The sequence below is a fragment of the Saccostrea cucullata genome, unplaced genomic scaffold (assembly GCF_032062105.1).
Source record: "Saccostrea cucullata isolate Sc308-1 unplaced genomic scaffold, CSIRO_AGI_Scuc_v1 ctg1038, whole genome shotgun sequence".
NCBI classification, from domain to species: domain Eukaryota; kingdom Metazoa; phylum Mollusca; class Bivalvia; order Ostreida; family Ostreidae; genus Saccostrea; species Saccostrea cuccullata.
This window is the reverse complement of record NW_026924623.1, coordinates 218941-236496: the sequence shown is the minus strand read 5'-3', so window position 1 is coordinate 236496 and position 17556 is coordinate 218941. Positions and strand designations below refer to the sequence as shown.

The 17556-nt window shown below is 34.9% G+C and overlaps 1 protein-coding gene across 1 annotated transcript; it reads left to right on the top strand.

The window, feature by feature from the left end:
- The first annotated feature begins 5711 nt into the window (after nucleotides 1-5711).
- LOC134266882 (uncharacterized) lies at nucleotides 5712-6320 on the top strand. The gene has a single exon (XM_062749086.1). The coding sequence runs from the start codon at nucleotides 5712-5714 to the stop codon at nucleotides 6318-6320; it is 609 nt and encodes a 202-aa protein (XP_062605070.1).
- The last annotated feature ends 11236 nt before the right edge of the window (nucleotides 6321-17556 follow it).

The window sequence follows — 17556 nt, the reverse complement described above, 5'->3', positions numbered from 1 at the left end:
AAATATGGCATGTCAAACGTTGCTATATTCGATAATCTTGTGATGTAATTATTCCAAATCTTGTGATGTATGTTCGAAATTTTGTGATGTATGTTTGAAATCTTGTGATGTATATTCAAAATCTTGTAATGTATTTTCAATATCTTGTGATGTATATTCAAAATCTTGTGATGAATATTCAAAATCTTGTGATGTATGTTTAAGAACTTGTGATGTATATTGTAGTGAAATTGCATATGTAAATAGTCCACAATGACCTTTCACCCTGACCTCATAGCCATCCACCCGTTCCGGCACGTTTCCTACCTCAGTCGAAAATTACCAGTCAACCCCTTTCACCACGTTTTCCTGTTATATTGTTGCATGTACCTGTGTTTACCCATTATGTAAACCTGGGTGTTCCTCGTCACCTTTTATTGTAAGGTAGGCGACATTTTCCATAGTAAATAGTATAATTTTACTACATTGGCGTCGCCGGTAATTCGGAGCGGGGCATATTGAATTTACTATGGAACGCCAACACTGCCTTATAGCATACAACTATGCATTTATTATGTCAATTTATCATTACGTGATGTGAACATATCTTTACGTTATGTCAATTCTTTATGAGATTATGTAAAAATATCTTTACATCATGTCAATGCTGCATTACATGAAGTAAATACACCCTTTCATTATGTCAGCACTTCATAACTTGAAGTCGAAAATTCAATATGTGAAGCGATAATGTGTTTACATTGTGTTAAAACTTTATTACGTGAAATGAATGTTTCTTTACATCATTTCATTTCTTTAATATGAGAGGTCAAAATTGCATTACGTCAAGTGAATTGTGTTTTATAATTAAACTTATCATTACATGAAGTCAAAAATCCATTCCTTTTCGAGAGTGTATATTTTTATTATATCAAAGCATTATTACATGATATGGGTTTATCTTTATTTTACGGCGAGAGCATCATGATGTGAGGTGAACACATCTTACCTTTATGTCAGTGCTTTATTACGTGGTGTAAAAAGTGTATGACATTATGTGAACATATCTTTATATTATATCAACACTTTATCACATTATGTCAAAACTCAATTCCGTGATGTGGATATATAATTACGTTATGTCAACTCTTTCTTATGTGATCTTAAAATATCTTTATATTGTGTTAACTCTTTATCATGTTGATTCCAAAAGTGCATTACCTGATGTAAAAATACATTTACATTATCTCAAAGCTGTATATCTGGTATAAAATGAATGTTGACGACCGTGTTTTTATGACTGGTAAGAGGGGGGGGGGGGGGTCCTGATTGATACGGAAGAATTAGAGGCACAAAATATCAACCCCCCCTCTTTTCCCAAACATAACTTTACAATAGAAAATGTAATGTTCATTGAAAGTACAGCCCCCACCCCCACTTTTTGTTGAAGTATAGTCCACTGAGGGTAATGTAGTATATCTGACAAAAAAATTAGGACTGATCGAAGTTGGACCCCCCTCCCCGAAATAGGATTTTCGGGCTTGGAGTAGACAATTTTTTTTTTGGCTTCTCAAGTTTTTTTTTCGGGCGAATATTTTTTTTCTGGCTACCCCCCCCCCCTCCTCCTCCTTTCGAAAAAGATGATACGTCACGCACTGGAATTAGTAATTTTTTCAACTATTCCAGGGCCAGAATTCTATTACAAAAAATCTACCAATCCCTCATCTAAATCAATTGAATATGCCTTAGTAAGCATGCATGAACACATATCAGTAGCGGATATGAGAATCTTGAACAAAAAAAATTGTCCAATTAAGCCTGAAGGGGACGGTTTATGGTTGGAGACCAAGGGGGAAAGCAGAGAAGCTCTCAGGCTTTATAGTTTTATAAAAAAAGTTTTCAACTTAATTCAGCTAAACTTAATGTGAAACTAATGCAATGTCCTACAAAGTAAAACCAATAAATTTATTAATTTTTTGTACATGTAGATTTTGGTCACTAAAGATGGTAGGGCGGGATTTCCCCCTCCCCCCCAACCCACCAGTGCACGTGTGTTATACGATGTATTTACACTTTAAAAAAAAAGGAAAGTTCAAGACTGATAAAAAAAAAATTATGACAATGTTCTTAGTAAGATCAGAAGTTTAAGACTTTTATCCAAAAAAAAAAAAAAACCAAACAAACAAACAAGCAACAATTCAAAATAAAAAGAAAAAAAAATTGCTGCACGACTCATAATATTTGATTTATTTAATTATCAGATTAAAGTAAACGCCATTGAATTTCGACGTGACTTTAATTCACAGTCGCAGTGTTAAGGCTTTGCACGTTTCAAGATTGTCAATCCTTTGTCGCTTAAAATTTTTATTTAAAGATGCCATTCCCAAATCGCTGAGATTTCTTCTACGGCAATTTTCTCTCCCGCCAATTTTAGTGCTCTCGGAACGCGGAAAATACAATCGGAATTCCTCGGATGACTCGTACCTCGCACATAACGTTTGAATGGAGCGTAGCGGAGTCAGCCGAGGATTGCCGATTGCGGAAAATACGGTATGCTCATATAAAGGCCGAGGATACCCGTGTTCGCATAACGTAATAGTGAATCGACATAATGTAGTAGTGTGAGTTAATATCATAAAGAATTGACATAATGTAATGATAGGTTAACACAATGTAATTGTTGTTTAATTAAATGTCATGAACAGTAAACATAACGAAATGCAAGAATGTGTAAATGTCTTAAAGTGTTGACATAATGTAAAGGAAGGTTTTACACGATGCAATAGTAGTGTGGGATAATATCATAAAGAATCGACACAATATAATGGAAGGTTGACACAATGCAGTAGTAGTGTGGGTTAATGTCATAAAGAGTTGTCATAATATAAAGGAAGGTTGACACAACGCAATAGTAGTGTGAGTAAATGTCATAAAGAGTTGACATAATGTAATGGAAGGTTGACACAATAAAATAATAGTGGGAGTAAATGTCATAAAGAGTTGACATAATGTAAAGGAAAGTTCACACAATGCTATAGTAGTATGAGTTAATATCATGTAGAGTTGACATAATGTAATAGAAGGTTAACACAATGTAATAGTTGTGTGAGTAACTGTCATATGGAGTTGACATAATGTAACTGAAGGTTGACGCAGTGCAATTGTTGTGTTCTGCTATAAGGCAATGACGGCGTTCCATAATTTACATGTATTTTATTTGCAACAATTCACGTGTGAGTTTCCACCCGTGAATAGAAACACAGGTGAAATCTTTTACAAATAGTCATTTTGGAATTTTAGGAAACTGTTGCTTACAGGCGTAATAATTAACGTTACTCGCAAAGTTCAAACAATTTGACTAATTTGCCACGTTATTTTTTTCTTCACTTGTAAGTCGCATTTGAACACGTGGTGATATCACAGTCAATTTATTTTGTGTTTTCATTTTTTATTACTATTTAGTGTACTATTATCGTAAGGGCGTTTTTTAAAAACGTTGGTACGAAATTTTTCAACATTAACATTGTCTTGTGCGAATTACGTTTTTTTTTCCTCTCGACTCATTAAATTTTGGTCACTTGTGCCACAACGATTGAACTTTATTCAAAATTGTTAATCTATTTCATATTTTTGCACGAGACAAATAGTATTTTTTTTTTATTGTTGAAAAATTATTGTCACTCGTGTTGACAATTTCGAGGAGCGTTTTCTTCTCGACTCGTCATTTAATTAGGATTTAGAGTAATCATATATTTCTTTTTTCTCTCAGTTCCCTATAAATATTTTGGGGAAAAGTAGAGATATGTTGTGTTTTTGATATTGTATATTTTTGTTGTGTAGTTTCACACAATCTAATTAAAATTAGATCCTTTACGCTCCTTTATTTTGTTATGTCGCTGTAAGCGACATAACAAAATAAAGGAGCGTAAAGGATCTAATTTTAATTAAAACATTGCTGTGACGTCAAGCCTTTGTTCTTGCAGTCTAAAAATTTACCTGTAGCCGTCCGATAATAATAATTGCCAGTCTGATAATATATTATCGGACGGCAATGATAACAAAATCGGACGGTATTTAAAAAACTAAAAGAGGAGTGAAATTAAGATTAAATATGTCCAGAAACCCCCACTAAAAATGTTATGAAAAAAATTCAGGGAAACCAAATGCAAGGAAATTAAGTTGATCACAGCACAAAGTAGCAAATCCATGAGAAAAATTCTAAGTTTAAACCTTCCACGACATTAATTTTCACTCTTTAAAAGACTTTTTTGATTCAGCACTTTGAATAAGCGAATTTAAATCCATTTCTGAAAAAAAAAGATTCTGCAGTCTCTTTTTATGTTTGTTCCCCGATGGACACACTTTCAAAACCTGAAAATTTCCATTATCTTAGCTAAAAATTCAGCTAGGATAAAAATCCGCATTTTACTTGCCATGGTGATGGATAAAATATTACCCAAACTTATGTCAGTATCAATGTCAATTTATGCACATCATAAATAAAAATTTCCCCACCCCAATCTTTCACCACCGTACCCCTGTCCTGCTAAACGAAACGACTGCCATTGAATGAATGAAATTAATGAAACAAGAGTTCACTCACTTTTTTACCGTTCACTCATTTCTTTTATCTACTTATCAGACGGGTAGAAAACAATGGATGCTTGAACTCCCATTGTGTTATTATCGGACTCCTCCAGGTAACTTTTGGACATTTAAATGGCAATGTTTTAAGTAAGATATATGCCTCATACTATTCTATATGTAAAATTATCAGACAGTTTTCGGCCCTAACGGGCCTCAAACAGTCTGATAATTTTACATATAGAACAGTATTCGGCATATATCCATTACTTAGATTGTAGTTTCACAGAGCTAGTTCGCGCAAATTGGTTTACCTGTAAAAGCTAAATATAGCGCATGTGCTTCTCGCTCTAACAGTAGACTAGACTGATTTTGTAGTGTAACGGTTTTACATCTCAGCTCTGTGGAATAAAAGTGAATCTATTTGATATAGTTAATTCATATAACATCATCAGTTGATTATACAATTAGTTGATAAGCTTTTCTACAACTTTTCGTAACATCAATGCTTTTTACTACCGTCAACTGTCATCGGGCGTTAGAATACATTTATTTAACGTTGTAAGAGTCAAGCGGTAATTAAAGCAAGTAGTTTATTAACGATTTAACTCAATAGTTAAGATTTAGTAGTAGTTTAGAAACATTTGACCAATACAAGTATTTATCGAGTGAAGAATACAGAAACAGCGTAAATCAATTATCAAAGATAAGAGAGGATAGAAAGAAAAGCAGATAGAAAGAAGAGAGAAACGTCAAACTAAAACATCAGAAACTTTACTGTTGAAGATACAATTATTTATTGTGTTAAAGTAACTTTTAATTCATCAATCAACCAGAAATAAAGACAACATCGTAAAACAGTTATTAGATAAAAAGATAGAGAGAATAGAAGATAGAAAGATCTATTAAACCGGCTTAAAATACAATTGTTATATTGTGTTAAAGTAACGTTTAATTCAGATCACAGTGAGAACATATATCTTGTTGTAAATCATTGATTTAATGTGTTGTGATATTTTCACCGGCGTTTTCTTTTACCGTAACGTAGAAATAGCTCAACATATGTACATTCGATGACTGAATATTTCAGTAGTGTCAAACGGCGTGATTTATTTCCGTAACTTTGAACTACTGAAAATAAATACAACATGAATCCAGCTATGACACCTTGTGCAGCACCTCCTGGATACTATGGTGGACCATACATGCCATCTCTCAACCCAGGCGGGTGTAGGTATCCTTATCCCTGTACACCAGTCCCTGGGAACTACCTTGTGCCATTTCCACAGGGTAATGGTGGACCATTCCCACAACCATTCTTTGGACCACCACAGCCATGTCCAAGCATTCCATTTGCATATGGTCCATATCCCAGAATGTTTCCACCTGAATACATGGTACCACAGCAGGCATACCCCCAACCATGCATGTATGGAGGGCCACCAATGCCACCATTGACCCAGTTACAAGATGGAGGAGCTGTGCAATATTCAACTACTAGTGTGTCTCCTGTGCAATGTCCCACTATGTCTCGAATTGAAATTCCCAACAACCATGGCCAGGAACTATCAGATGGTTCAGCATCATTGAAACTTTCAGATGCCAGCAGCTGTGAATCTGTCCTGCCTGCAGCAGTAAACTTTCAGCAGCAGATGCCAACACTTACTGCAGCAGTACATCAGCAGCAGCAGATCCCAACAGTTACAGGGTTTTCACAAATACCGAGTAGTGATGTATCACCTGCAGGTATGCAGTAGAACACCATGGTGTTACAGAATGGTCTCCATGTTCCTGGGATTTCAACAACACCAGACATAGAGGACAAGGATGTTCCTGAAGGCAGTTCATCTGAGTTACATGTATGGCTACCGAGTAGTGAGCAATCAACTGCTGGTTGCCAAATAACTCCAGATGCTGATTTCATCTCGGACTGCCAACAAACCCTGGATTTGACTTTAGATACACAGCCGTCTAGGAGTGATCCTTCGCCTGAGCATAGCAACAAGTCAGTTGTAAATGCTCAGGCATCCAGCAATTTACAGGAGCCCTCCTACCAAGAGCTGGCTACAGAACAAGAGGAAACAGCAGCCTCTTCACTATTAGATCTACCTATTCATGAGAAGGAGATTGGTGAAGCGCTGAATGCTGATTCCATACCCTCTGTACCAGAAATAGCTGTGTGTCTTGACACCACTAGAAGTGACACCACAGATGGCCCAACCAGGTCTACTTGAGTGCTGCCGAAAAGGACCTTCCTCCCAAATACAGAGAGTACCTTGTTTGTGTAATCTACTTTGTAGACCTTGGGCCGGGCATTCCATCTGGGCTGTCACTAGAGAATAAATGTTGGGTTGTACCATGGCCCATCACATTGACAAAGATCATTTGCTATAAAATCCCTGAAATGCTTTTACCCAGTGTTTTCTTATTGAGTTTTTTGACTTAGGTTTATTACTTAGTGTTGGTTTTATTTATTCAAGTAGTGTAGTAATATAAATATTTTTAGTATTCTAGTACATGTACTTATTAATCAGTAGACTGTAGTGTTAGAAATATTAGTTTTACTGCAATCTGACCTTATTCAGATTTAATTTATTTATAATTTAAAGTCATATACACTATATGAACGCCGAATTTTGTGTGAAACAAAATGATTAATGATTTAAAACACATGAAGTGTGATGAAAAAAAATACTTTCCACAAAATTGTACTATAGATGTCGTTGTAATAACAAAACATTTAAACAATATCTAAGAATTAAGAATTCAGTATTTTCATGAATATTGATGAAGGAAGTGCGTGAACAGTACGTATTTCCAATCGTATTTTAACTGGCGCAAGTTATAGCGTGTATACTTTTAAGTAACTAACATTTACACTTGAACTGGTAGTCAACTCTTAACTGGTACGTCATAGTTGGTAGTTGATTAACTTACTTAAGGTACTTAGTTCTTATAATCAGTTTAGATATTTAGTAACTTAGTAAGTCGATAATTATAATAAGCTTGCTAAAATTACCAATATTATTGCTAATTATAACTTGCAGCACTATCTACTAGTCATTAGTGTTTAGTGATACTAATAAGCTTAAGCCTTGTCTACACATAACATTTAGTATTTTAGTGATTTGTTTATAATAGGAAACTGGCTAGTATATCAGTATACATGTAGCTAAAATATGCACAAACTACATCTGATAAGTTGCAATATTACTACTTATAATTAAGAACAGCTGGCTATTATTACTACTTCTCGCTTTTAAAAATAAAAGGGAGGGGAAATGTGTAGATTGTAGTTTGTAGGTCTTAATTATAGCAATGTAGTTGTTAAGTTATTAACCACCAGATGTAGCAATCTTAAATCTTATTTGCACCCGAGTCAGTATTTGAGTATTGCTTGACTGTAGCTCACATTATAAGTACATACCCGTAATATCTAAACAATATATTATTGATTATATAACTTAAGATCCATGTACTCTGCCCAAGCTTTTGTTAATCTCAATGCACATGTGGTGTAGATATGCGCAGTATTAACTGTCATGATTAAAATACTAAAAGCTCACTTACATGAGTAAGCATTTAGTATACTTTATATCTATAGCACTTGAGATTTAGTAAGAAGTTAGACGAATTTAGCAGTATTAGAATAGTCATTACTATTTTGGAAAAATAAGTGAGCATATGGTGAATATTTTGGTGTAATTATTGCTTAAGCTAGCAAAGCAGATAAAATGTTGATTACAAGTACTGTTCTATAGATACATAGTTCTTTATACGAAGTCATACTTAGGCTAATTTAATTAGTATATAATTAGGTCAAATCTGGGTAAAGCATATTCAGGCAGTATATAAAGTGAAAATTATGCAATGATCTATTCTATTGGATGCCCTTGACCGTTCCTAAGGATATTCAGAAATACTTCAATCAGGACTGGTGCGATCATGCAATTTATGCTTTCCGTTGGATATACCTGGCTGATATCAGTGTCGGTATATCATGTCGGATCGCCTCATATAATTATATAGGCAAATTGCTTTCCATTAGATACCCGGCTGACTATTCTCAGTGACGGTATTTGGCTGGATTGCTCCATGTAAATTACTTAATGCTTTCCGTGAGATACCTGGCTGACCATTCTCAGTGACGGTATTGCAGCTGGATTGCTTTGTATATAGTTATATGTCATACATTTTCCATATCATACCTGGCTTACTAATTTTAGACAGTGACGGTACTGATGCGGAATGTGTCTTGTAAATATGTTTTCAGTAGTATTATTTCATAGGTTCTTCTATCAATAGTCAGCAAATATTCTTCAGTTAGTTTAGTTCTTAGGATAGGTAATAAGAAAATATACTTAGTTTAGGTTAGGTTTGAGTTAGTATAAGTTATATAGTATTAAGCAATGTCATATTTAAGGCATACATAAGAAGTTAATCGTAATATATATTAAGTGAATTATTAGAATACATCGCAACAGTTTAGTTAATTTATCTGTTGTAAAGTTCTAATATAGGCTGCACTCCGGCACAATTTATAATTTGGCAAATCAGTTGTATACATGATTAAATTATATAATGGTACAACTGAATATCACTCGACTAAAACCATGCATATGCCATATGACACCATTCAATTACAGGACTCTCAAGAAAGTAGGTCAGTGTTAGGTCATAGATAAATAGATATTCTTTTGGCTATAAATTGTTAAACATGTACATGAATTATTTCATACATTTTCCTTCTCATATTAAATAATTATTATATATTACTGGTTTACATTTCTCTGATTTAATTACAGTAATTGCCCCTATCTTTATTAAATAAAACGGGGAGGAATGTAGTGAAATTGCATATGTAAATAAGTCCACTATGACCTTTCACCCTGACCTCATAGCCATCCACCCGTGCCGGCACGTTTCCTACCTCAGTCGAGAATTACCAGTCAAACCCTTCATCTGTGTTACCTGTTTGTTATATTGTTGCATGTACCTGTGTTTTCCCATATGTAAACCTGGGTGTTCCGTCGTCACCTTATGCTAAGGTAGGCGATATTTACCATAGTAAAATGCCATAATTTTTACTACAATATTCTATAATCTTGTGATGTATGTTCGATAATTTTGTGATGTATATTCGAAATCTTGTGATGTGTGTTCTACAATTTAGTGATGCGTGCAATAATATTGCATTATGAGTAATATGACGCAACAGTATTCCTAATTAGTATATAAGGACAATTTTCATTGGTTAGAAATAACGAAAGTAGCCGGAACGGTGATCGATATCGTGATGCACACAACGTTGCAAGTGTGAAATTGGCGAATTCAACCTAAAGTCAAAATTATAGGTAATAGTAGTAAGACAGTATTGTGAAAATGTATTGTTTTGGTATCACGAAGCACTAAGTCGGTCATAACATGAAAAGCGGGAATCAAGAATATTAATTTGATTTGTTTGAAGGTATTTTAACACACGACATCAAAAGCAATTTAAGGTTTCGTCAAAGGTCAACATGTCTAAAAAATTATTTTTGCAATAGTTATAAAACTATGTCTGGTATAGAGTCAAAATGTTTACAGTTTATAAATATATCATTGATTAATAGACAGAAAGTATCACTTGATAACAAATATTTTCAAAAAGATTTTGTTGGAGAAGAATTATATCAGAAAATGTGCATATTTTAAACAAATGCACCTGCTTTATTCTGTCCTTTTTGTGAAAACAATCATTGCAGAAATTATGTTTATCATTGAAGGGCAAGTTGGACGTGAATGGTCTCTGAAAGGTTGATATTGAAAGCATGGCATGTGTAAAGACAAGACCCCTTTAGAACCCGCCATTTGCAATGTACTTTCACTTTCAAGTCTTAATTAACATTTAGACAAAATAAACAGGGAAAACAACTTTCCAGAGACTATCTTAGTCCAACTTGCCCTTCATTGATAAACATATTTTGTTTCTGCAATAATGGTGTTCACTAAGAGCACGAAATTAATTAGGTGTATTTTTTGAAAACATATTCATTTTTAAGAAGAATTTTTCTCAATTACTATTTTTTTCAAGTATTTTTTTTTATCAAGTGATACTTTCTATCTGTTCGTCAATGAAAAATTGATAAACTGTAAAAGGTTTAACTTCATACCTCATATAGTTTTGGGGCTATTGTAAAAATAAATTTTTGAACATGTTGATCTTTGACGAAACTTTAAAGGCTAATTGCTAGAAAATGTTTTATCCTAATTAAAGGTCCTCATATTGTAGTAATGTTGATTAATCGGTATGATTTATCTTATATAGGTGCTAGTAAGAATAATCTAACTGCGTCTCGGGACAAACTCTTACCACGTAGGGTTCGAAATTGGCCCATTGACCGTAGCACTAGTCCAGGGACGACTTTGCATTTAAAAATAAATAAATAACACGACAAATTTTTAGGAGAAGGTGGCTGTCAGGTAAAGATTAATTGCCATGCATTATTGATTATTGTCATTCACAAATTTGTCCAATTATTGTTAAAGTAAATGTATTGAAAATTTCCAAATATTTTAAACCTGTTTTTACAGCCTGAAATAATAAATTTAAAAATTCGTAATATAAGTTATGATATATCATTTTCTTGACAAGCAATAAACAATGATAAAAATTATTGTCGCATATCTGCAGTGATTTTCTTTGATCTTTCTGTGGTGATATATTCCATATCACATGGATAATACTTTCCAAGCATGTTTCAAAGTTTTTACACTCTATAACATACAGTTTTAAGGACAGACGAGACGTTCCTTAATAATAGATAAATTTTTCTAAGAGTTTGTCATTGAAGTATTGCTACTTAAACATGTTTACTCACAAAAAATTGAGGTACCTTACCAGGCATTTCTGCAAGATACCAGGGGTAGTTTTTCTTATATAATCCTTTGGGGAAGAAAAAATAATTTTCCAATTTCAAATGTTTAAGTGTTTGGATTTTTTAAAAACGTTTAGAAACTGGTTTAGAAATCAGAATGTTATTAAAATTTTGAATATTTTTCATACATTATGAAGATATACAAAACAGATTTTGAGGAACGTCTCGTCTGACCTTAAAGAACAGTTTTATGAGCTCATCAGTATATTAAATGGTTAATTTATCAAAACCTGCCACAAAAATTCAAATTAAGATTTTTAAGTTAAACGAAATTGTCCAGGGTATTTTTAGTAAAGTATGTCAAAGGTAAAGGTCAAGTGAATTGTAAGGCTGGAAATTTTCCTTATGTTTTATTGCAATCAGTGCACATGGTAAATAGCATAAAATTACCCCTTAAATGTAGTTCTATATATAGAGAGACAATAATATTTCTTTTCTTTTTTCATTTTCAGCAACTTTACGTAGGTCTACAGTTTAATTTTGGACCCATGCACTAGGAATATTATATCAGCAGAATCGTGCCACTGAATCAAAGGGAACTCTTTTTTTATGTACGCATGGTCGATGTTACTTCCTCTACTAGTCCATGAGCCAGGCCATGAATTTTTCGGTATCGGTACCATCTCCAGTGAATAATTTTCATAGTTAATTTTTGAAAGACATACATCTCTACTCAGAAAATGTATGATAGCATTCAATTGATTGTGGCTTTAATTGTGTATCAACTGTTTATATACACCAACCTAACATGTTCTTTCTCTCAGCTGTGTCTTTGAAAGAAGAAGGTTGGTTTTTCTATACGCAATTTCTATCTCATTTCGGATGATATTTTCTTGAAAAGTCTTTTGGATGCAGACCATGTTATTACCCTGTTCAGTTATTATTCAATATTGGCTCTGTAATGAGCCGTTAAATTATTAAGGAACATAATTCTACCCTTGATCATAAAAGTGGGACACGCAATTTTGAAACTTTGATCAAAGGAAAGAAATTACTACTGTGACAATTTTCACACCAAAAACATATTGCATGGTCATTTTATTTAAAGAATTTTTATCACGTTTTAGCATTTCAAAACATTATTTCAGTAACAAATATATATAACTTCATTTAATAGTAAATCTTTATCCCTATCCTAAAAATGAAAATTGAAGGAAAATTCCCTTGATTTACCCTGTGCGTAAATTCGTTATTTACTTAACAAAAGTATTGTGAATATGTCAGACCTTTACGTAAACTGTTTTATTTATTTAATCTCATGCTAAACCATGGTGATAATGGACACTTGTATGTTCATCTAAGTTAAACATGTAATATATTATATATTTTTGACATCAAAATTAAACAACATATGTGCACAATCATATATGTGCTTTGTGGTACGTGGGCTGTGTCTCACGACCTGCAATGTCCTGACGCCCCTTCCCTCCACTAGTCCGGGTAGAGGGAACCCGTACACTCTTAAAGGAGATCCCTCTAGGACAGCACTCTCTACATAAAGCGCTGACGGGTCGCAAACCCTTTTAATTGAGGGCTTGTCTACCTATAACGCATGTAAAGACTGTGCACAGGCGAACGCCATGGTTCAACGGAGAAGAAGGCAGACACAGCAAGCACCTTGGAATGCTTGGAGCAAGCCAAGGCACATATAGCATGTCTTGGTCATCCGCTGTATTTGTCTCCATCTCCAGACGTCCAGACATTTGTCTTGCCACTGGATATAAATGGTTGGGCGAGAGAGGGAGGTCGGCGACGCGCAACCCTTCATTTTAATCAAACTCATCGTGCAAGTCATTCGTCATCTTCCATCCCTTCTATTATCCACCCCAAAGCCCTGTAGCGACAGGCGAGCAACAAATGTGACAGGTATGGGTTCACTGGAAGTCGGAAGACGTGGACCTACACACAGGCGGCACATGTCATACAGCCGCTCTTCTCCGACCAGAGCAGCGTTGGAGTTCGGCAGCCACCTGTGCGACTGAGCAGCCCTCTTAAGGAACGCACTGCTCACCTCCATGGCAAGCGGAGCGGATTAAAAATGGTATCCCAAATGTTGCCTGCTCCTCCCTTCCCAAGCCAGTTTACCGTGACTGATGGGGACCCTACACATGTGGTCGAAATAACAAATAGAAAAAGAAGAAAACAAGGATCAGAAATACATCATTGTAAGGAAGAGAGACAGACAGAGAGTTCGTTTGTTCACCATTTGCGGCACGGAGTGCTGGACAAATCATCGTCTCACATTCTCTAAACTTCACCTCTCAACTTTCGAATCAAACTCAGGATACGTCCTCAGGAGACTAGGGTTTCAAAACGTCTCAACGTTGGTAAGCTCAAGTTGCCTTACATCTTTCAGTACTTTGCTGACACCCTGGAAGAACGCATGAACTCCCGTGGAAGCAGCATGGAACACACTTCGTAATACAGTGTACAATATAGCCTTTGAGTGACTTGGGCCCTCCACCAAAAAAAAAAAAAACCCACAAAGATTGGATTGATGAGAACCGTGTTGAGATCACGTAGCTTCTAGAGGACAAATATCGCGCTTACAAGGCTTATATAGATGATTCCACCTCCGCAGTAAAAAAGACGCTCTGAGGAACGCTCGCTGCATAGTACAGCAAAAACTTCGGGATATGCAGGACTCCTGGCTGAATGCCAAAGCTGATGAGATCCAACGCTATGCCGAATCTCATGACAGGCCCAGGAATTTTTTTTTACTGTGGACTTGGGGAAGTCTAAGGGCCAACTCCATCAGGCTCATCCTCTCTCCTCAGTGATGACGGGTTAACACTCATCACAGAGAAGGAAAAGATACTTGACAGGTGGGCGGGACATTTCAATGGCGTTCTGCACCGCCCTTCTACTATCAACAACGAAGCCATCAACCGACTGCCCAGGTTCCCATCAATCACTGGACGTCGTTCCCACGTTGGATGAGATCCAGAAAGCAATTAGTCGTTTGTCAACTGGTAAGGCACCTGGCGGATACTCCATCCCAGCTGATATTTACAAAAAAGGGGGTGTGGCTCTAGTCGAAAAACTCCTTCATCTGCTTGTGAGAGGATCGGCCTGACCAGTCACCTCCGCACCCACTGTCCAGGTCAACCCCCTCCCCCACGAAGATGAGACAGTGGTCATCGTCGTCACCGACGGACGAATAACCAAACTAGTATATGTGCGTTGGAACTTATCTTTTTCTTTATACAAATTTTTGACGTACATGTAATTGTTGAATAAAAGTGGTAAAAATATAATTATTTTGTTTGAATCAAGGCTGAAAACTCGGTTAATGCTCTTTTAAAATGTTCATCATATCTCGGAGTAATTCTGGAAGAACTTTCTATCAAAGTTGGCAACTGTGTGACAAATACTTTGCAGGTTGCAAATATATTTTGCTCAAAATATCTAATTTGAGCAAATAAAGGGCAATAACTGTGTCTCCAGCACTGAGGCCACAACAGATTTGATGCTATCATACATTTTCTCACTAGTTAGGGGTATACCTTACCAAATATCACTACAAAGTTTATTCACCCAAAATGGTACCGACCACCACCAGTGGCTCATGAACTATAGTATTAATTTACGCTTTGTACGCAGTCATATATTTTCTGCGGAAATTTGTCCAAGCATATTTAATATAAATATAGCGACCTTCTAGAAATTCCACATAATTTTCTATCCACGGATTAAACAGAAATTGAGATTCCGAGAAATTATGACCCCATGGAAAAAAAGTACGTCTACAGTATTATAAATTTATGTGTTGTTTTGTTTATTTTAAAGCTTCCTGTTCTTTTATGAGAAACTCCTTACTTTGATGACCGATGGAAAAGCCTCTTCCCCCCACTGCTAAAGAACCCCGTATCTTAATCACCAGTCATTAATCAGCGATCACTTTTATCAAAGCTCCAAGGTACATTATTGAAGTCTCTTTTGACACCATTTTTTTCCAGTCTGTGACTTTGTTTTGGAAATAAGATTGTCATTTTTTTGCTTATTAATTCCTTATAAATCAGTGAACTTCCTCTTTCGTAGTTAATTAGAAATTATTAATTAGAGTTCAAAAAACTTAAAAGCAGATAGCCAAAACCCCCAACATTTCAACTTGCATTTCATTCCAAATTTTTTTTTCAATAATTCGCTCATTAGATTTTTTTAAGTTTTGAAATGAAAATACTGTAGGTGAATTTGTAAAAAGAATTAGCCAAAAATTCAATAATCTGTTAGGAAGAGTAATCTCTTATTTTTCATCCCTAAAGGACAAAGATAAATTTTGATGCACTAGTATAAGAAAGATAAATAACTCAGAGACAATTTGTGCAAATTTCATTCAATATAATTAACTTTTAATTGTCTTAAAATTTCAAAAATATACTATGTATTGGCACTTTTAACTATTTAATGAAGTAAGTCAAACTACTAGGTCACGGTTTACGAGAGCAGTAACTATGACAATTTTCAAATGCCATAGTGCCAAGAAATAAAGGTGCAAAATATTTAGTCCATATCTCTTTCAGTTTTTGAGGTACAAGGTGTGACAGATGGACAGACGCCGGGTACAGTGATCCCTTGGTCCCGCTCTGCTCCACAGACGACATAAAAATGATGTCTGTCTATCAAAATCTTTTGGATATCATAATCCAGTTAACCTAATGCATAACAAGTCAAAACTGGATTTATGAAGTCAGGTCAAACCATGAGTCTCTCAATCTGTCTTTGCCAACAATGTTGCTAAGAAATTCTATATGTTAGTCTCTTGCTTTTGATTAATCATTTCAGTTAATGTATATTGCAGAGAAGTTGGTTGATTTTTAGTTTTAAAGTTTGAAGACCTGCTTCATTTATTACTGGTGCTGGAGAGATCCCTGTGAATGGATTTGAATAAAAAATGTACAAGCAATTCTATGACAATGATGATGAGAAGAGACTCCCATTTTCCTCTACATATTTATTAACCCTCAATTTGCCCCGGGCTGCAACTGTGATGTATTCACAGCATTTGTTGTCAACATTGATTGTTAGAGCATTGAAAGAGTCTCAAGGTTTCCATAAGATTTGAATGAAATATTTTGATGATGTCAGTTTTATAGTTTCATTTGAAAAGAATGTGACAAGATGTCTAAAGATGTTCTGTTCAGGCTTTAACCAGTCAAATTTTACCTGTTATTTAGAGCAGACTATTCAGAGAAATGAAAGGACAGTAGGCATTTTATAATGTGTTGTTCTGAATTTTCAGGTGTATATATACAAATTAATGACCTCGTACAAAATTTTGCTTTATAAATACTGTATACAGGGTTATTTTCGACTTTATTATTTTCGTACTTTCACACTTCCCAACAATTTTGCTCTGTCACAGTTCTGTTTACGAAATTATTGTGCATTTTTTTAATTCACCCCATTTTAAATTTGTCCACCTATGAGTAGGGCGAAAGGGGCGAAAATACTGTAGATCACTAAATTTTTGCGACACTTTATTTTTGCGAAATTGTCATTTACTCTTTATCAGCGAGACATAATTTTCACGAATTGTTGTTACTTCTCAATAAAATCTTAAGGTATACTATTATACGCGAGAATGAAATTTTCGCGAACTCATTGTCTCGCTTAATTACATGAAAATAGAATTCTTGCGAATAAAAAGTGATTAAAGTAGAATGGGGGCAAAAATGTTCCTGTATATAGTAGATATATTGGACATTCTTTGTAAATCATAAAATTATTGCTTTCTGTAATGGTTGTGTGACAAGTATAAAGTGTAGTTACCTCTAGTTTAGCTACTACATGTATATGATGTTTTCTTTTTATAATTTACTCTAGTACAAAACCTTATCAAGGTTATGTGTTATTATGCGAGTGTTTTCAAAATTTGCTTTTTTAGACACCCGAGGCAAATATTCAAATGAGCCGAATGCGATCAAAATTTGTTCACTGTCCATATTGTCATTAATGTTTCATCAACTTCTGCAGAGAAAAGGATCATTCTCTATAAGGCTGTTTTGCGGCCTACAATGACTTTAAATTTTCAGATAGCATTTTTTTCCTTGAAAATTGCATGAATCACTAGGCC

Coding starts and splice junctions, on each gene's coding strand:
- LOC134266882 (XM_062749086.1), top strand. CDS start 5,712: ATGAATCCAGCTATGACACCTTGTGCAGCACCTCCTGGATACTATGGT.